Source organism: Lagopus leucura, unplaced genomic scaffold (genome assembly GCF_019238085.1).
Source record: "Lagopus leucura isolate 7727_CA_CO unplaced genomic scaffold, USGS_WTPT01 Super-Scaffold_810, whole genome shotgun sequence".
Lineage (NCBI taxonomy): Eukaryota > Metazoa > Chordata > Aves > Galliformes > Phasianidae > Lagopus > Lagopus leucura.
Window position 1 is genome coordinate 2,602,752 of NW_024962261.1, and position 20,727 is coordinate 2,623,478.

General features: G+C 38.5%; 1 protein-coding gene across 3 annotated transcripts in view; it reads left to right on the top strand.

Annotated features, from left to right (window-relative positions):
- Nucleotides 1-20,727, top strand: part of VCAN (versican) — a 105,837-nt gene that overhangs the window by 37,662 nt on the left and 47,448 nt on the right. For 2 of the 3 annotated variants that reach the window (XM_042866260.1, XM_042866261.1), the window contains exons 6-7: nt 952-1,245; nt 13,050-16,226. In XM_042866260.1, coding sequence (XP_042722194.1) covers nt 952-1,245; nt 13,050-16,226 — 3,471 coding nt within the window. The remainder of the gene's footprint in view (nt 1-951; nt 1,246-13,049; nt 16,227-20,727) is intronic. The other variant, XM_042866262.1, reaches the window with a different exon arrangement.

The following is a 20,727-nucleotide window of genomic DNA, read 5'->3' on the forward strand; positions in this document are numbered from 1 at the left end:
TGCACTGTTTTCTGCAGATGAATGTGTTGATTTTAAGTTTGATCAGTACTTTCTGAAGCCTGAGCAAAATCTGGAAAGAAGTCAGTTTACTTTTTCGTTCCCAAGACAGAAAGATCAGAGCCTTGATTTTGCTTATAGTTTGGGTGAACAAGGCAACAAATCAACTATATAATGGCTATTTAACTTTGAAGCAAAATATTAGGCATAATGTTTGTTTTCAGTCTATAACTGAGAGGCTAGTAAGTGCAAATTACTATTTAATGGAAAGAAAACTATAGTAGGGGTAATTGAGATTAGTTCGGCTTTTTCACAAATTGGGCTTTGTGCACACAACATGTCTGATGCATTCCCTCATCTGTGTTTCCTCACAAGGCAAGAGCAAGATTGATGTAAATAAGACATTTGAAGCTGCTGCGAAGCAGGCAGGGAGGAGCATTATTTGTTCTTTGTCTGTGTCCCAAGTGAGATTTTAGCGATGACTAAAAAGGTCAGGTAAAAGGCTTGCAGATGTAAAGGATTTGTTATACTGAGAAAGTAAATTCTGTTGGGCTGGATTTAATTAGCAAAGTTGAGTGGGAAAGTCTGCTCCAGCGGAGGTCACGGAGGAGCTTTGAGGCTTGTGTTACCATTGCCTAGAGACTCGGTCTCCAACCATGATGTAGGTATAATTTGAGTATGAATGCTCGGGCTTTCTTGTAGACACTTTTTCATAGTGCCTACAAGTGAAATATAAGAGAGTTATATCTCACTTATAAGAAAAGTGAGATTTAGGTTTTCTGTCTGTTTTTTTTTGTTGTTGTTCATTTGTTCGTTTTGAGCAAAATGGTAAGTAAAAGGTATCTAAGCAAAATTTGAAAGTCACCTTGCAGGATATGGACAGGATGAGAGAAGCTAAGTTGACTAAATGAGGGAATTTGATACTCAATCTTTGTCTTTGTTTTCTCCCTGTAGATGAAGTTGTTCATGTTTCTGTTCCTGAGAAACTCACCTTTGAGGAAGCAAAAGAGCTATGTCGGAAAAGAGATGGTGTTCTTGCTTCTGTTGGAAACATGTATGTTGCCTGGAGGAATGGCTTTGACCAGTGTGACTACGGCTGGCTGGCGGATGGAAGTGTTCGCTACCCTGCCTCTGTGGCTAGGCCTCAGTGTGGCGGAGGTTTACTTGGGGTGAGAACCCTGTATCGCTATGAGAACCAAACAGGCTTTCCTTACCCAGATAGCAAGTTTGATGCCTACTGCTACGAACGTAAGCTTTTTTAGTTATAATTTTCAGTACACTCACTGTTCTAAGTCTGAAAATTGTTCACTATAATATGTTTTGTTTCAGTTCTTGAAGTGCACGAGTCCTTAAAAAATGTTTTATCATTATGGCTTTAAAAAAAGTAATAAGAGAAAAGCCAAACTAAGACAAATGTCTTAAAGTAACATCTTGGTACATTGATGCAAAATTTTAAGGTAAGATTTCAGCCTGCTAAGTACTGTTCTGTTTATGCAGTGATATACACTATCCACAATCACCCTGGGACCTGTGACTGTGGAATGCTATGTAATTCAGTGCCTCATTGCACCCTGATTCCTTGTATGTAATGTCAATGAACATGAGAACAGAAAAAGATGTCTTCTTTGACCAAGGGAGTGACTATCATCTAACCTGATGCTCTATTCTGAATAATGGCAGTAAGAGAGGCTGTTTACAGATTGCATTTAGCCCTACCCATGGAAATGCCAGTAATCTGGAGGCTGTCATTGGATTCTAGACATTTCCTCCCATCATATTTTTTATGCTTCTAAAGCAGTTGTATGTTCTGCTCTCACCCACGTGATGTTTCACGTACTTTTCAACTGGTACTGTGGATCGTCTAAATTGCCTTTCTTACTGCTGCTTTTTTTTAATCTGATATTTTCTGAAGCACATCAAGTATTTGCCACATCCATCTTTAAACTGCATCAATCTAAATCAGATCTCCTTCATGCCTGTCAACTTTCCTTGGTCTTTGGGGTTAAATGTTCCTCTGTAACCTCTTCCATCTTCTGGTCAAGCAGCCTGGCTCTGCTGTTATTATGGTGCAGTCTATCCCTGCACAGATTCCATTTGTCTCAAAGATTCCCCAGCTTCTACTATGAGCTTCTCTTCCCTTTACCATTATCACACCTGTGTACTGCAGGTCTAGATCCCTGCCTGTCTCTCTGACCTTCCTGGAACTGACAGTGCTTCATATACCACTATGGAGAACCTGGCCTCATCTGCCCAGCCTTCTTCAGAACACCTCTCTGACAATTCTCTCCATCCTCACTGATGATTACTTACACCTCCACCTCCCCTCCACTTCCAGATAACTTATCCATACATCCTATGATAAACATTTGAGCTGCTATGTAGACCTTTCAAATATTGCAGACCAGATAACTGTGTCAATTAGCAGAGGATTCTATCACCTTGTTTCTGTCCTTTATGATCCCTTCTATCACAGGACTGTTCCTGATGCAAGAGGACACTGATACTATTAGAAGGTCAGTCATGTATAAGAGGTTGGAGTTTGTGTCTTCCCAGCTGAATGTCCTGAGTCTTACAGGCTCCTCACCAACACAGGAAGGTCAGACTTCTCAATAATTTCCCTACAGGCCTCTCTGGTGAAGTTCCTGTGGTTACAGACAGTGCTTTTGGCACTAAGGAATAAAGACTGCTTGTGTTGTATTAGTCTTTAACTAAGAAAGTACAGTTTGGAGGGGCTCGCTTCTATGACTGTAAGTCACCATTGCTTGAAATTTGCAACCTATGCTGTCCTCAGTTTTGTCAGTGATGAGCTAGTTGAAGATGTGAATCTCTCCAACCAAGGCACTGAAGGCTCCTTTATGAACAAACCTTACTGCTTGAGAACAAATCCCAAGATCTAGGGTAATGTTACAGTCTGATTGTTCACACACACTCGAACGTGCATTTTTTAATTTTTATTATTGTTATTTGTTGCTTGTGAGTTAGATACTGCAAAACTTTGCACGTAAAGGTAGTCCTGGAGGACTTCAGAGGAACTGTATATCAGGAATAAGGACTAGTTATGTTAGGAGTGTGTTTTAATCTGCAGGGCATAATTTTGTCATGTTACTCCTTCTGCCACTTCATATTTATTGTTTGTAAGTTGCAGGTAAAATTAACTAGTGGACATAAAACTCATTAATCCCTCTAAAAAACTGAAGTAAGTACTGAGTGATTTGCTTGTAGTCCATGAGTATGGAACTTTTAATGAGAAAATAAAGAAGACCATACCAAGCCACCATAATTTATTAAATAGTGAACTTGAATTCTAGCAATTTTGATTGCAGTCAACATTACATCAGACATAATTAAACACTGCTAGTTAGATGACTCAGGTTTTGCCAAACATATCTTGATTTGTGCAGGGAAAAAAAAAGAAGTATAATGCTGAATTGTATGTACTCCCCTTCATACTTGCTGAAAACTCTCTCTCCCTCTCATAAGGTGCTTAGAATTTCTCAGAAACCATCTGCAATTCTCCATTGCTTTTGATAAAAGATTTGTGCATGTGTTAGTGAGACTATCTAGTGGTTTGGTCTTTCACATCCCAGACAGCTTCCTGAAGTGGCAGCTGTAATGAATCACTCTGCTGGTGGAGCCAATCCCTTTTCGGGGACAGAGGAACAGGGAAAAAGTTAAAAATGGCTCTGCAGCATAGCAGGAGATGTGAATTTAAGTCTTTGTTTCAAATGATCCTTTATATGGAAATTTCATCTAAAGCTTCCCAGTCAGCTTTATTTCAGCATGGCAATACACCACATTAAGTCCTCTATCCTGATGCTCTGAGTGCTTTCAGCTTGATATGAAGTCTAACACAGTGATTCCTGCAGTGCCAAGAAACCAAACATTCTTCCCTAAAACCTTGATTCTTTGCAGTTAACTCTAATAGATTGCCCATAGCTCTTAATATGCTGATTAGGTGTTTGATGTTACAAGACATTTCTGTGGCTGAAAAAGAATAAAATGGGGAAGTGACTATGCACATCTGCTACAAGAAAAAACACTCAGTTCCTCTGCAAACAAGAAAGGAACAAGTTGCCTGTCCAGATAGCACCAGTGCCAAAGGTCTGCAGCACAGATGTTCATACAGTGACCTGGGGTTTTTAAAGCATCCCCATGCAGTTTCCTCTGCCAGCAAGGTTCACATTGATCAAGCCTTGAGTACTGTGCCCACATGTTGATATTTTGTTTGAAGCGCAACAACAATGACTGAAGACCTGCACTTCTACTCATGCGGAGCAACACTTTCCTCCCTGAGCAAGACTACTGCAGCAAATGCTGCCCAGCACCAGAGTCTAGCTCTCAAATTTACATGTACTCTAAAGCAATAGGTCTGTGGCAAAGCAGGCAGCTGTTTGAATCATTATGAAGACAAGTCTTGAGTTTAAGAAAAGGGATACTTCTTTCTTCAGCCCTCCTTAAAGTCTTTACTCCTATCTTGTGATTGAATGTATTTAAATGGAATATCACAATATATTAATTTTAGATTGCAGTAGAGTTAGAAGAAGCTTCAACTGATGCATTGAAAATCTAACTTTCAGACTCACATGATCAAAATATGTATTAAAAAAAAGCATAACTCAACTGTAAATTAAAACCAGTAGGCACTAATTTCAATAAAACAGCTGACCTGGACAATATTTAATAGTGAAGTTCAACTTTTAAACTTCAGCTCTTTTCTGGCTACATAATTACGTTGTGCAAAGTGTCTTTACTTCTGGTAAACAGAAGTGGTCTAGACTAGTAATATATGATTTAAAATCTAAAAATCTTGTTAAAAAATAACAACCCTCTTCACTTTGATCAATCCTTTTCTTATTCTACAGAAACCACATGGCTCTGAATTTCTGAAACATTATCCATGTGTTTCAGCTCATCCTTTGAGCTGACAGACATCTTAGGGTTTTTTGTTTGTTTGTTTGTTTCTGTCAACAGTTTCCGGGCTGGTTCGGCCCGGTTCCATGACGAGCGGGGTGGAGGGATCCACAGATCCACGCCTCTGGAAAAAAAGGAAACAGGGGACCTCAAAATAATTAAAACAGCAGCACCGATCTGAGGAGAAACAAACTAATTTACTAAGTATATTATCGGAATGCAAGATAACACACTATAATACAATATAATCAGAATAGAAGCTAATAAATCAAATATAATGAGAGAGAGAATGTCCAATAGGTGGACAGGCCTCACCACAACGCTGAGGTGAGATGCGCAGTCCGGTTGAGCAGCAGGGAGACGGGAGCAGCGCCCATGACGAAGGGCAGGCGAGAAAGAGCACATCAGGTGACCTTGCCAGGACTTAAACCTCCTCTCCCTGACCGCAAGGTCCCCTGGGGAATGTAGTTCTTCTTCTCTTCAGGGCAGGTACCCAGGACTTGAGCATTGACAGTTAAAGTCCCAGTGCCCCACATGATGTTATGATGTGGAATACCGAAAGCCAAAAATCACAAAACCATGACAGTTTCTCTAAGAGGTGCCTAATCATGTATCTGATAAAGCTTAAAAAGTTTCAGATTAAATTAAGTACTTGAAGCTCCCTGGAGACCATCATCAAGGGAAGTTTTTCAGGTGTTAAACTATAGGACTTCTAGTCACGGTTCAAAACAAACAAACAACAACAAAAAAAAACAACCCATTAAAAAAAATCCATGCAAGAATTAATGGTAGAACAGCTGTAGAACAACTGATAAGAGAATAAAGCATTGCTTCAGCAAAAAATTCCTTCATTTTTAATTGGATACCTGTTTAATATTTCATTGTTGCATGGAGCTATAGGGTATTTATTTAACCCCATTCTCACCCCAGCCTCTGTCTCTTCACGCTTAATTCAGTGAAGTGTGTGGGAACCTTGCACAGACTTCAACAGACTTTGGATTAAGCACTTTATACTGCATTATGTGTAGAATAAATTGTGCTCCAGAAATGCACTAAGCAATATCTGTGCAGTTTTTGATGTGCATATCAGTAGCAAAACTGAAATAGATACACACAGAGGTCAATGAAGCTTTGAAGAATAAATGCACATTTTACTGAGAAAAGCTGGTTTATTGAAGCTGAATACTTTCATAGAGCTGTATGGTTTTTGTGAACTTCTCAGTAAAACAGTTTTTTGTTTGCCTCAAAACATCTGTTCGACATTTTGGAATAATTCTGCTCTGGATTGACCATTTTGTTTCATATTTGCTTTTTCATTTTGACTTTTTATTTCATGCACCTTCACTGATTCTCTTTCATTACACTCTTTGGTTTGGCTTTATGATTTCCTTTTAGCTGGGAACTGGGAAATTCTGCATCAGAGGAAGCATTTCCTTGCATAGTCACCCATGAACAGGGTCTGTGTTTGGTTTTTTTTTTCTTTCTTTTTTTTTTTCTTTCAGAAGAGCTGCATCAGGAGTCATTTCAAGTTATCTGCTTCTTGGGTCTTGCTGATTTTCTGGGATGAATGGGTTTTGCTCATTTGCTGCTTCATCTGAAGTTCAAAATCAGTGCATTTTTTACAAAGAAATACAGGAAGCTACAGTCTTCATAATATGCAACAGGAACTTATCTTTGTAAGACCCAAAGGGAAAATACTTGTCTCTATGCAGATTTCTGTCCTGTCAGCCCCAAAGCCTTTCCAATCTGAACCCTCTGTTTCTTATTATTTTATTTGGTGTGTTTCATTAGGATGCGGGTTTTGGTAACTTGATAGCAATGTTTTCTATGGAAGTGAGAAAAAATTAGAAAGAAAAAAATGTCCTCCAGCATTAGCCATCATGACAGCAAACTGCTGCCCAGGAGCATGAACTGTTCTTAGCTTGTCTGACAGCAAAAAGGATAACATTTTTAGGCATAACTCAAAAGCTGGCAGAAACACTGTTGACTATCTGTTTGCTGTGTGTTCCTTGGTTTTGAAAACATTAAATAACTAAGCAGTCCTATTCTTTTCCACAGCAACCAACAATGTCCTACCTATTTTCTGGATGAGAGATTATTTCTAGCCTCATGTCAGGGGCAGCACGGAGGGAGATCTGTGGGTTTTTGGTCAGCTTGAGAATGGCTGCAGAAGGTTGTAGACTCAGCGATAGTGGTACTCAGCACACAACAATGTAAACATGGATTAAATTTTAAAAAAACTGTTTATCTTTAGAGAAACACAGTAGAATACAGATTTTGTCAAAGCCAGCATCCTCCACCTCTTCACAGCTCAGTTTAAGTGTCAGCATGGGCAAAATAACTTTGAGCAAGCAAATGTTTGTAGGTGATGGTGCTGGCTGGTATGTGCAACAATGTGGGCTGTGCTCATGCTCCCTTTCCCACTGTGGAGTTGAGGCCTTATTGCAACAAAACAGTTCTCTGGCTTTCATTATTTTGCTCAGATGGCGGATTTCTATGCCTCTTCCAAGTATGCTGTTTAGCCAGACCTACAAAGCAACAGAGCTGTCCAGAAATGTCTAAATTCCCAGGCTCCCTGCAGGGTCTGTGAGTGAATGTCATGAAGGCTGTGAAGGAAGGCTGTGCACAAGGACAACTTCTAGTGGTTCTTATGTCAGCCTGCCACACTTACAGAGTGAAGGGATTTTGCAAAAGCATTCAGAGCACACCAAAAATAGGCAAGGAATTCTCTGTGCCACACACCTCCCTGATACCTGTAGAAGGGTGAGGAGGTGGTGGCTGGGTGCAATTTAACCTTTTAAATATCATGTGAAGTATAAAGACAGGATTTGATTTACCCTGGACCAAGTCCTGTAATCCAGCTGCAGCCTTTTGGTGTCTCTGGAGGTACAGCTTCAGGTTCATGCACTTCTTTTGCCAAAGAATGCAAATATGCATTTCTCTGAGAGGTCCACAGGTGGGATGCTGAAGCACACCCCTGAGCACAGTGAACAGGGAAGGAAAGGGGACGCAATGGGAGGCATTTTCTTTTCATCCTCTTGGATAAAAAAGGTAGAGGGTCTGTCCCTTTGGGTATTTAAGTACAAGGAGGACAAATCCTTTTTACTCTTTATTGCCTGTGCTCATTGCTTTGGGAGCTGCATACCACCCACGGAACATACAGGTAATTTGTCTCCTTTCACAGTGGGTGGCAAGAACAAAGCACTGAGATTTTTTGTACCAGTTCCTGACTGAAGTGACAATCTTGGCTTTCTTTATTCTTCCATCATTTATTTTTGCAGCCAGAAAACAAAGGTTGTTTTTTTTTTTATTTAGTGCTGGAATGTGGACTTTGTTAGGAAGAGCTGAGTAAAGAGGCTCACCTAAATTTTGTATCCTTTGGCAGTTTAATTATAAATAACATGGAAAGAGAAGTACTTTTTGCTACTGTTCTTTCTGTGGGCAGGCAAGTTAAAATTTGTTCACAGAACCCCATTTACATCTGGGGAAACTAGGGATAACATCCTTCCCCCCTTAGCTGATCTGCCTGAGCAGATATTACAGAACAGTAAATATATTACAGAACAGTATCTGTGTTTATAGAGCTCATGGTGCTGCTGCCCATGCTGCGTTGTTAGCTGGAAGGAAGCAGCCTTAGCTGCCAATGTCAGGAGGATGCATAACCTTTCTTTCTCAAGTTTTTCCTTTCAAATAAAGTAGACTGCCAACTAGTTATTGATTTGAATTATTACTTTTAAGAATCCCACTTAGTTTCTCTGATTTTGCATGTATTTTTTAAGTGAAAAATGGCACTGCATTCAGATTTTTCATTTTTTTTCTCATTACTTTTGGCTGTGTTCTGATATCAAAACACAATGTAGGTAAGTGGGAGTATATTCCTCGAGTAATAGGGAAACTGTATAGCTGTAACATCAGATGTTGAGGCCTCCATATGATATCGCACATCTCACAGGCAGTGAAGGGGTACCTAGTTGGTGTACTACTGACAAATCTTTGGCTCTGTCTGCAGCCCAAGGTTCCAGTTTTTATTTTTTTCTGTTCTGATCTGATTCTTAGACTTGTCCAGGCAGTGAGGTTCTGCCTATTGTTTAAACTCCAGATGGGGCATCTTGCAGGGGAGCATTCAGAACTGTGCTGGTGCTCGGGCAGGTGGCAGGGAAGGAACAGACACTAAGAGCAAACTTAATGAAGCAGCAGTTATCACAGTATGTGTACATGAAACACAGCAAAGAGACTGCATCAGTGGCTCATTTTAGACACATGGTTAAAGTTTTGTGGAACTGATTATGCTGAAAATGTATATATAAAAGTCATAATGTAGATAATTTATGTAATCTTTTACGAAAGCATTTTCTCCTCCAAGAAGTACACCTAGATATCCTGAAAGTATTATTAAATAGAATAGAACATATTAAAATCCTTTTTTGGTAATTGCAAAGTTAAACCATGTATAAAGTAGTGCATTGTGATTTCCTTGAAAAAATATTAAGTTTCAATATTACTCCATTATTTTAAATCCTTCTTTAAACATTAGTGGGAGAGAAGAGGAAGAAAGTGCTGTATAGTGAAAACATAAAATAAACAGAGAATGAAAATGTGCAGTATCTTTATGAAACCATATACTCCATCCAAAATCAACTTAATTCAGACTGTTCTGTAAAAAGAATTGATTAAAAACCTGAAAGATAGTCTTTGATATGAACAGCTGCTGGTGAGATAATTTGCTTTCTTGTTGCTAGTATGTTCATGAATATTATTAGGAAAATCTGCCTCATGTCTTGCATAAGAAGAACAGAGGAGATAGCATATTGCATGCGTGTTGCAAGAAGTACAGTAATACAAAACATCTGGGTGAAGAGTTCAAACTGATGTTCATTCTACTAAAAAGGCAATCCTCTCTTTGGTTTTGTCTTTTCTCAGAGAAGGAAAAAAAAAAAAAAAAAAAAAGAACACTGATAGATTTCTCCAAGAAACTCAAAACTCAAAACACAAACTCAAAAAAATCTGCGAACCTGAATAATGTGTATGGAAAGCCTTATATATCACATTTATGATGAAACAGTTTTGGAGGCCCTAAAGTTTATTTGAACCAGAACTGCTCTTTGCATGTTGGCAACTGCATGTCTTGGAAAAGAGAAAGTTAGGCTGTTCATTGATTAATTATTAAAATTATATATATATTACTTATACCAGTATATGAATTCACATTTGCTAAATCAAATGCACTTACTATTTGGTCAGATTTACTGACAGTGTACTGATTTTATCGCTGATAAACAGATAATTATAGGAAACAAAAAGTAACTCCATTTTGGGCATGAATCTGATCTTCTGGCACTTGCAAACACTTCCAGGAGATCAGGAAGTTACTTATATTTCCCAGCCACAGGAGAATTAAGTTACTTTTCACTTCACTGCCTATAAAGCCAACTTTTGCACCCTCATTTTTATCTAGCTTTGTAAAAGAGTATTAGATACCAATATTCTTTCCAAGAGTGCTCTTAATTGTCTCTTAAGGGAGAGTAATTGGGCACTCAATTGATGATATTTGCTGCAAAACAAATTCAGTCTTCATTAAGGAAATGCATCCTGTGTTTGAAAGGGATAATATGGCACTATGTTTTGTGCTTCCCGCTTTGCTGTTCAGAGGAGGTGTGTGACAGATCTGTGGTTCTTTGGTGTCAGCGCAGCAATTAACTGCTGCCACTCAGCAGAGCTGTTCTAATTTACTTTTCACTCCCTGCTTATGAAAAGAAACTCCATGCCTCAGACCACCCTGCACACTCAGTGATGAAAAGCACTGTAAAGCATAGTACTTTTTAAGTTGTTGATTTTGGGAGCAGCATCTCATATTCAAAGATCATAGGTACTGAAACAAATAATGAGTATCCTCTTCAGGTCATAGGACCCCGAACTCAAAAGTCACTGGTATTAAGGCTGTGCTTTGCTTAGTGAGCTTTCAAGAGTTTTGCTCCTGCTTGTTCAAGTGCTCAACTTTGGCCTACAAAAAATGTGTATAAGTGGCTAAATCTTCCTTATAAAGCAACACACACATGTACACAAAAGATTAGATATGTGGTAGAAACTGAATCTATTCCTTTTTCTGCTGGCAAAGAACATCATTTTAAACACAGCAACATCCTGCATTTTTACCCTCACAATTTCTTTTTCACTTTCACTTCTTCAAGAAAGCTGAAATGTCATTTCTATTTCCTCATTCCACTGCTCTGTAAATCCACCTACATATTCTAAGCAGCCAGCGTCTGGCTAGCAGTTTCTGTCTCCTTCAATGTAGTTCAAATAGCTTTTTTACAAAGGTGACATTCTCAAAGTTTTGTGTGTGAAACTAAACAAACATTTGCATGACCTTCACTTGCAAAGGCAAAATCCACATGTTCAGTATCAAAGGCTCACCCATTTAGGCATAGTGGTGTGAAAGTAACTGAACTGTGCATACATACTGGGTTTGCTTGAGAATAAACTGTCACTATACAAATATATATGGCTACAGTTGAGCCTTCCTAAATATTTTTTCCTTGTTTACATTCTGTTATTTCTGCATACTCTTAACTCCTTTAATTTTTCCAGTGTCCCAGGTCATTATCTGGAACATCTTCATCTCTGTGCCAGGCAATAATAATCCAGTTTCAGAATGCACTTTTCTCCCAATAAGTAACTGGTATTCATTCCTTACAATAGCTAGAGTTTCCTGATCTCTTTTACTATCTCAAAGTAGTAAAAAGAACCCTCTGGTTTCAGGCTGGAGTCACAAAATATTGAATCTGATTTGATATTTGTGTGTTGGAGGAATAGATTTCTTTGCTCAAATAGATGTTTAGCAGTATTTTCTTAGACACCAAATGTCTAATAATAACTGACTGTGGTAAGTTGCTAGTTCTCATATATGCAATCTATTTAATGCATCCTCCTTGTGCTTGGTGCAATGCTTTGCTCTTAGCTGGTGTCAATCCAAGTTTTCTGACTCTTAGTCACTTGGAAATGAACATGATTTATGACTTTCACACCCCCCACCTCTCTATTCCTGTTGCTCTTCTGAAGATTGCTGACCTAGAAGAACTGGCAGAAGGGGAGACATATCTACCTAGGACTTTTCCTGAGTAAATCTTGCCTTCTGAGCACAAATCCACCTTTTTCAAGAGTTTAAATTCCATTACCAAAATTTGGAGTGGAATGATTCAATTCCTGCTCTGGTGGGGTAGCAATCTGTGGCAGGATTGGACAGAGAAATGGCACCAGGATCCTCTAAACCATCACACTTTGGTTCATTGGAATGACATAAAGTTATTTGTGCCTACTTAGCTATCCAGCATAGCTACCCTTTACTGCTCACATCATTTAGGAGGTTCATCGCTCTGCTTTTTCATGAGAATTCTGAGAGTTCAGCACTCTCATGGGAGCACTTTTGTTTGTGAAAGAAGTTCAGTTATATCTTTAAAGTGTTTTCCAGAGATCATCATCATAGCAATAAGTTTATGGTCTTACGGTTTACTATTCTCACCTTTCCCCGTAATCAGAATTTCTCTCAGTGTAATTTAAAGCAGTGCAGCAATTCTTGCATTTTAATACAGAATTTTCTGATGGTATGTTTGTTCCTGTTTCTCAAGCGTGCTCTCCTGTGAGGATTCCTTTTTGCAATCAGTAATTATGTGCTGAAAATAAACTGAAGTGCTGTTTCAGTCTCCTTATGCATTTGAGTTGTATGCTATAGTAAGCTTTGAAGAAAACCCACAGATTTGCAGTACTACTCATTTATGCTATTGTGGAATAAACTTTTATATGTCCTGATCAGTACTTAGCTGTCGAATGGATACTTGTATAGTATTAGGATACTCAGAGATAATTATATAAATAACAGCTACAAAGAATACTGCTCCTGTTCTCATTTCATTTGACATTAAGTTACATGCAACTTAAATAATATGATATTTATGTCACTCAAAGCTCAGTTGTATGCTCAACAGTTGTCGAAAGCTTTTTTGCCTCTATACATATTTCTCAATGTAACATGTAATTTCTTCTAGGAATATGTGAACTATTTGAAAATGTTGGTAATCTTACTGAATGATTCCTTAACTTTTCTTTATTCTCTCTCTCTTTTTTTTTTTTTTTTTTTTTTTAAGGTAAAAAAATTGTATCAGAGCCTACAACTGTTAAGCTGGTTACAACTCTGAAAACTGACAGTGTGAAACTATCAACTGCTAAAGTTACTCTTAAACCTTCTGTTTTTGAGAGTTCAGTTACTGAAGTGGCTGTCACCAGAACAAAGGTCCCTGCTTGGGAAGAAGCAACCCTAGAGAATGAAGATACAAAAATGACTACTGAAGTGGCTGAGGAGAAAAGGGAAATGGAGGTGCTTATGGAGAACATTAAGTTAACCACCCTTTTACCTCAGACTGTCACAGATGGTGAAATAAGCCCTTATGATACGCTGGGAAGGACTGAATATGATGTTTCACCTAGGTTAACAGAGAGCACATCTGCAGCTTTGGAAGTGGAGCACACTTACTCTGAAGCAGAATTGTCCGAGGAACAAGGTAGGTCTGAAAGCACTGAGGACGCTTTCTTGACCTCTGTAGTTTTTCAGGATAGCACAGCTGTAGCTAAGAGTTCCACTGGTTCATGGGAAGATATTGAAACAGGAGATACACAAAAACATGATGCTGATAATCAGACTGAACAAATAGAAGTGGGTCCTCTGATGACAGCTACAGATAGCTTGGTACCAGCTTCTCAGAGAGAGTTACCCAGGACAGGGACTTCAGTTTCACTAACAAAAGAAAATCTGTATCTTGGTTCTCACTCAACAAAAGAACCCACAAAAAAATCAATGGAAGCAAAATCTGACAAGAAACTTACAACTGTTGTAATCCCTAAGGCTTTATTCACTGATCAGTATGATCTTACTACAGAGGGGGAGGGAAGAGAGAGCATGTACACCATTATGCCTGATAGAATTTCTGGTGTGGCTCTGGTTAGCATCCCAGAATCAAATGTGCCTGCTGTATCAGAGACACTCATAGATGAGCTTGTGGTAACCACTGGACAATCTTCTACAGCAGATGAGTCAACTCCATTCATTAAATTTAGTTCGTCTGCAACTGTGTTTGATAATGAGGCATCAGCTGAGGGAAGCAGAGAGGATTTAAAAGATGTGCATCACACTACATCATCTGGAATACCTGTATCCTTTTCTGTATTCACTGCCAATGAAACAGGATCTGTTCTCACAGAAGGTACCATTGCCCCACAAAAGTTTGAAGAAGGCATCACATCTGTTCTTCACTCATCTCAGCAAACAGAGGGATCAGCTATTTTAGAAAAGCAGGAAAAAACAAAGGAGCCAGAAGTGAGGACAATAGATGATAAAGTCCTTTATGTCACAACTGTTTTTCCTGCTTCTGTTAGAGCAAGATCTGAGGGACGTTTCGTAAGTGAGAAGTTCACACACACTCCTCCAGTTTCTGGCATGTGGCTACAGACAGATAAGGATCAGGGCTATGTAACAGAAGAAATATCTCATCCTAAGAGAATTGAGCTAGACTCTGAAGATGGTATCTCTGGAATGGAGCCTACATCATCTCCAGAGCAAATTATAGAATATACAAAGCATCTGAGAGCTTCAGTTTCAGCAGTAACGGATGAAACCAACACAAGCATGGAGACAGCAGAAACAAAAAGTGATGAAGAAGCTGTATCAGCTGATTTTGATTTGAGTGAAGGTACTACAGATGTCTTCCATACAAGCAACTCTTTAGATTTGGAAAAGTTTACTGTATCCAAAATATCAGTGGATGAAAGTAGTGCAACATTTAAATCGTTTAGCTCCTCTAGTGGTACTGTGTTACCAACTGCTGTGCCCACTGTCCTGGAGGTGACTGATCATGAAGCAGATGAAACATCAGGACATGTTATGAAAATGACTCTTTCTACCCCAGAAGGTGAACAAAGAAAGGCTACTGAGAAATCACCAGCAACCTCTGCTGAAGATGAAGTCTCTACAGGGACGGAGATCTCAAAACACACAGTGACAGAAGAAGGCCAGACAACCAGTATGACATCCACTGTGGAGAAGTCAGTGGCAACACTTCAGGAAAGAGGAGGAGAAACATCTGTTGGCTTAGGAGTAACAAAGGAACCCCTTAAGTTTACAAATTTAACTGAGATAGAGAATACATTTCCACAGAGAGAACATGATATTTCACTAGTTCCAGTCACTGTAGGTAGTGAGAACATTGGAGTTACTGATCAGACTTCTTTTGACAATATCATTCATACTGAAGCAACAGTAACAAGTGCAAAAGCTAGTGAAGTTTTTCCAAAGGAGCTCTCCACAAAAGATCAAGATAGGGAACTAGGTACTGCCACAGGGTCTACCTTGTTTGTGACATCTGTACAAATGCGTGAACAAAAGACGACAGCAAGATTTGAATCATCTCTAACAACCACTCTGGAAAAACACGATGAGACAGGTTCAGCCTATGATGAGATGTATCCAGCAACAGAATTATCAGTGCCTGCATTAATGCTTACAGAATATGGACAAGTTTCAGGGCCTGTTGTAACTAGCACCAGGTCTTCGCATCTCACAGTGACTCCCAAGGCTGAGACTGCTACTGAGCAAGAAGAGAAGATTACAGAAGCGATGCCTGTAATGTTTGGTACGCAGGCAAAAGTGTATGAAAGCAAAGGAACCACCACAAGGGAAGAAGACAGAAATATAGGGAGCTGGAGTTCTGTGTTGCCCCCCCATAAGATGCTGAGTAGTCCTTCTACTGCAGGAAGCATTAGTCTTCTGACTTTGGGAGCTTCTCCAAGTCAAACTCCAGAAGGTTCAGGAATATCAGAAGAGCTGGAAGAAGTCAGAACAGTTCCATTTTCATCTAAGGCAACAGTTAAAACAACTGTGCTCAGTGATGTAGATACATCATCTGTTAGTGCTGTAGAGAAAATTCAGCCTACCTCAGCATCCAAACCTTTTGTTTCTCTCAAGACGCCACGTATTATTCCCGAGGAAGATGAGGAGGTAACAAGCAGTGACATCATAGTAATTGATGAATCTATTTCTGCAAGTAAAGCCACTGCTGAAGATGATCTGACAGGAAAGATGGTAGAACCAGAAATTGATAAGGAATATTTCACATCATCAACTTCTACTGCAGTTTCACGTCCTACTGCCCCACCCACAGTGATGGAGGCCACAGAGGCCTTGCAACCACAAGAGGTGTCTCCTACTTCACAGCCTGATAGTGGAACTGACATAAGATTGTATGTTATTCAAATCACAGGCAATGATACAGGTAAGATTTTGCCTTTTAGACCTGCAATCCATCGTGATGGACAGTGTATCATAACAGGCTGGTGTGACACTTGTAGAATATACAGGAAGTGCTACTTGGATCACTGAAGCATGCAAAGCACAAGTTTTATCTAGACAACAATTTGCTAAGTGTTGGTAGGTCTATTTTTCTATCAATTCAAAATGATTGGAAAAGTGTTATATATATGGCTTCAGGTGAGGTTAATTTCTATGTAAGAATAATATTGAACTGTTACACTTCCTATTAAGACTAATGGTGGTTATATTCCAGTTTTCTTACTTAATGTTGTCATGTCACTGATTTAACTTCAGCTATCTGTGGAACAAGCATTTTAATTTCACAGCTTCCATTCCATGCGTTACTAGTCCTAAACAAAGCACTAGATTATTTTAACATTCCATTAGTCCGTAGCAATTAACAATGCCATGTACATGTAGTCAGCTAAAAAAGGCTAATGCATCCTGCTGTGTCCTAAGATGGATCTCCTGTGATTTTAGAGAAAGGTTTCTGAAGTTTTCTTAGATTTTTTCTACCAGTTTTACAGAATCTGAGATGTAAGTTGATGTAATTTTTTGCAGTTTCATTCTATTTTTTAGCTGATGACATTGTACATGTGTATGCAGCTTCAATTCCATGGGTATCCAGAACAGAAACTTCTGAAGTAACAATGAACTCTTTAATTTTATTAAGAATATGTCTCCATAATTCAAAAGTTGAAGAAGCGTGTAAAATGAACATTACTTAAGGAGCCTTGGTAAAACCTTATTTTAAAAAATTAGGCGTTGAACACTGATAAAAAGGAAAGAGCTCAAATATCTAGTATGTTCGGTATTGCATTCTGTTTTGTTTTTTGTTTTTTGTTTTTTGTTTTTTGTTTTTCAACAGAAACAGTAAAAATTCATTCTATGCTTTTTATAGCTTAACTGTATGTGATGCTTTTGAATGATTATGCAAGAAACTGTTTTGTCATTGGTTCTTTGCCATAATCTCCTTATTTTGAATAATGTATCCAACAGAAATTATAATTTATGGAAGTCTGGTAGACTGGTTTTATTAAGTTTATGGTTGGTAGAATTATGTTTAAAAATGAAGAGGCAGAAGTAGAACCCTTGAGATGTGCTGTATTGTTATTTGACTTTCCCAGTGGACTTGGTATGTTTATTTACTTTGTGCTTGTTACTGTACTTTATATTTACTGGACATAAAACTACACAAGTCATATCAGCAGTGACTGAACCTATTTCAGAAAACAATAGTTATTTTAAAATTTAAGCACTACTTTTGTTTCTGTGACATATTATCTTTATCTTAACTGAAGCCATAGTTGTTGCCAGTGTCTTGGAAATCTCAACTGAATGAGACAAAAGCGGTAAGTCAGAACAGAATTTCTCAAGACTAGAGTTAAGTTACATATTTTTATCCCTTAGGAAGTTTGGATAATTCTGTTTAACAAGTAATAGGAGGACTGCGTAGTAGTGAAATAATAGTTTTCTCTGTTCCATTGTTGATTTATACAGTAGTTTGTTGCGCAATTGAGTAGATGTCTTCAGGCAGCTGTTTGTTCCACATGGATGGGAAGTAGTAGGATGGTTTGGCAGTGTGTGGAATCTGCCTGTCTTTTCAGATAATGCCTACAGTGTATGATTCGGGATTTTTCTCTGTCTCCCTCAGATAGTCTTCTTTATGCTTTCTTTGGAATGCTGTGGGTAGGAATTAATCCAGTTCCTAATTTCTGGACTACCTAAAGAACAGCAGATCAGTGCACAGCCATGATTTCTCTCACTGGGGTGATGTAGTCCTCAGAACCGACTTTATTCGGGGTTTATCTTTTGGTTCTTCACAAACATTTTTCTAGTTATACGTGTGCATATTTTTGATGGTTATATGTTGAATTAAAGTTTACAGCCTTAAAATTCTGCCCTTAGGACTGATTTAGTCTATCAGCATAGGAAAAAAAATATCCTAGAATAGTACAGTAGTATCTTCATTTTGCTTAAATAATAATAGGATTTATCAAGTACCCAGTGAAAGGTCAAGAAGGAGCTTTATTCTTCTATTTTCATGTGTGACAGTGATAATTCCTCCATTTAGATATTCAGAGAGAAAAGCCACCCTATGCCTACTTGCAACAAGTTAAATCAGAGCTGCCAAAGATTTGTTTTGTCTGAGGATATGGTTTAGGGCTTTCTTTTCTTTCTCCAGAAATGAGAGACTGTGCTTGAAACAGACTGCCAAGCCAAGTTTCACTTCATTGTTATGCAGTCCATAAACTTTTCTTTGTACTGAAGAAAATGTATATAGGAGGTGCTAAAGAGGAATGAATTTGGCTAGTATTACTAACATATGCCCTTCACACAGACACAGTTCAACTTCTTATTCTTTCATTGTTTGTCTGAAAATTGATCTGCAGACATACTCAAACTACGTAAATTGTGCCTCTGATGTTTTGTTCTCAGCTAAATGACAGCAAGACATAGTTTTCACTATCTCTTACTCATAAAACAGGAGTTTTTCCTTTTTTGCTTTGGCATTCATTACAAGGCAATACAGTTTAGCATTCTTAAATAAAATAATCAGTGGAGAATATCAGAAAAGGCCCTCATGATTTTAAAGTCATTATCCAGAAGTATATTTTTAGAAATGGCAATTTCTTTTTACCAAACCCTTCAAACAACAGCTGTTGTGGAATAGTAATGGGAAATCTGCTATATAAAGGGCATATATGAATGTGTATAAATGAATGTAGTATTTTCCTTCTTGTGTGTGCACAAGTATTGGAAATATCGTTGGGATTAGTTTTTTTTTAATCTTTCTTCACCACGTTGCCATTCAGCTTTCTTTAGAAGCAGTACTCAATGGAAATACATTATCACATTTGGTTCCCTAGCCACATGGCTACAGTATAGTCATGCTATTATACTAACAGCCGAATAGCACTCTCTGCAGTTCCATTTACCATCTGTAGTGTAGTCATAACACTATTTCTGTGGAGGTAGTATTGTCTTTGTGAGAAATATTTCACACTCCACGAAGAGGACTCATGCCAAGGGCTATAGGGAGGCCATGGGCATCTCTCCTGTGCCCATTGAAGTGAGGAACATTTCCATGGCCACACTCTATGATGAGGAGGAGAAAGAGGGAGGATTTCTTGTGCCTTTCTACTTGATCTCAAGGCCTTGCTAAAGTTGCATCACCTTCATTGAGGTGCTTTGAAGTCATCGGCTGGAATGTGCTGTAGAAGCATGGAATGTGTTATGGATGTATGGAATGTGGGGGATATGGTTCTTGATTATTATTGTAGACTCAAGCTGCACTTAAAAGACTTTTAATATTGATGATGTTAAAGTCAATTGAATCTATTGACAAGGATTTCAGGTTCTCTTATACTCTACCAGAATAATTTGTAGTGGTACTGTATGTAAGTCAGATATTTCTGATTTTAAATAAAATAGGCCTTTGAATTTATTGAACCAGCCATCCAGGAACAGTATCTCCTAGTAGGCTTCTTTTCTCATGCCATCCCTGAGCTTAACAGTTCTTCTCCTAGCTTTTAAAATGCATGCTTGCAATCCATTAAAAATTTCATAAGGGAAGTTTCAGTTACTTTTAGATAATTAAATTTAACTATGGAAGCAGAGTTAGGGGAGTTGGAAGGTCATCCTCATTAGCTTAAATTCTGATAAATACACTCAAATGCTGACAGGAAAGAATGCAACATTGGATGGATCGAACAGCTTGTTTGTATCAGAATATGTCACCTTTCAGTGAGAAAATGTCATGTATAAGCAATACACACACTTCCATGTGTGCACGTGTGAGGCAGGTGCACAGATTTAAGAGAAATATCAGGCATGGTGTTTCTGATGGGCTATGGTACGTGGCCATGTCTGGATTGAATGTTCCAATTAGTGAGGAAAATATATTTGTGTTCAGGGAACCATTCCTTTGTTTTTATTCTAATAAGGAGGATCATGCACATGTTTCATGATGGAGAAAGCCTGGAACTTCATTCTCCTTTACGAAGCAGTAAGCTGCTCCTGCGGCATAGTGACACAGCAAAGTGGCTCTCATCTCAGTGTTGACCACATGAGCACTTCTTCGTTACATAGGATAGGACAAGGGAATCATCTCTTTCAAGGCAAAGAGGGAAGTCTTGTTCCCTTGTATCCTTTATTTCCTCACAGATCTGATATGTGTTGCAGTTGTGAGCGCTGGTGCTGTTACTGGAAGGTAGTGTATCAGCAGCTGGGAATAAAAGAAAAAAAAACCTGAAGGAACTTTTCAGCTCATAAAGATTTTATGAGCTGAAAAATGCTTGTGGGGGTGTTGTTTAACAGTGATACTGGAAACATAACTCCTGTCTGTATCAGGAGTAATTTGCACACCTGCATTTTTTGGAGACATTTAAAAGTCTTTACTTAGTGAGTGTATTTCAAAGCACTTATTGGACCCTGGGACTCACACCAACTCTGCCTGGTTT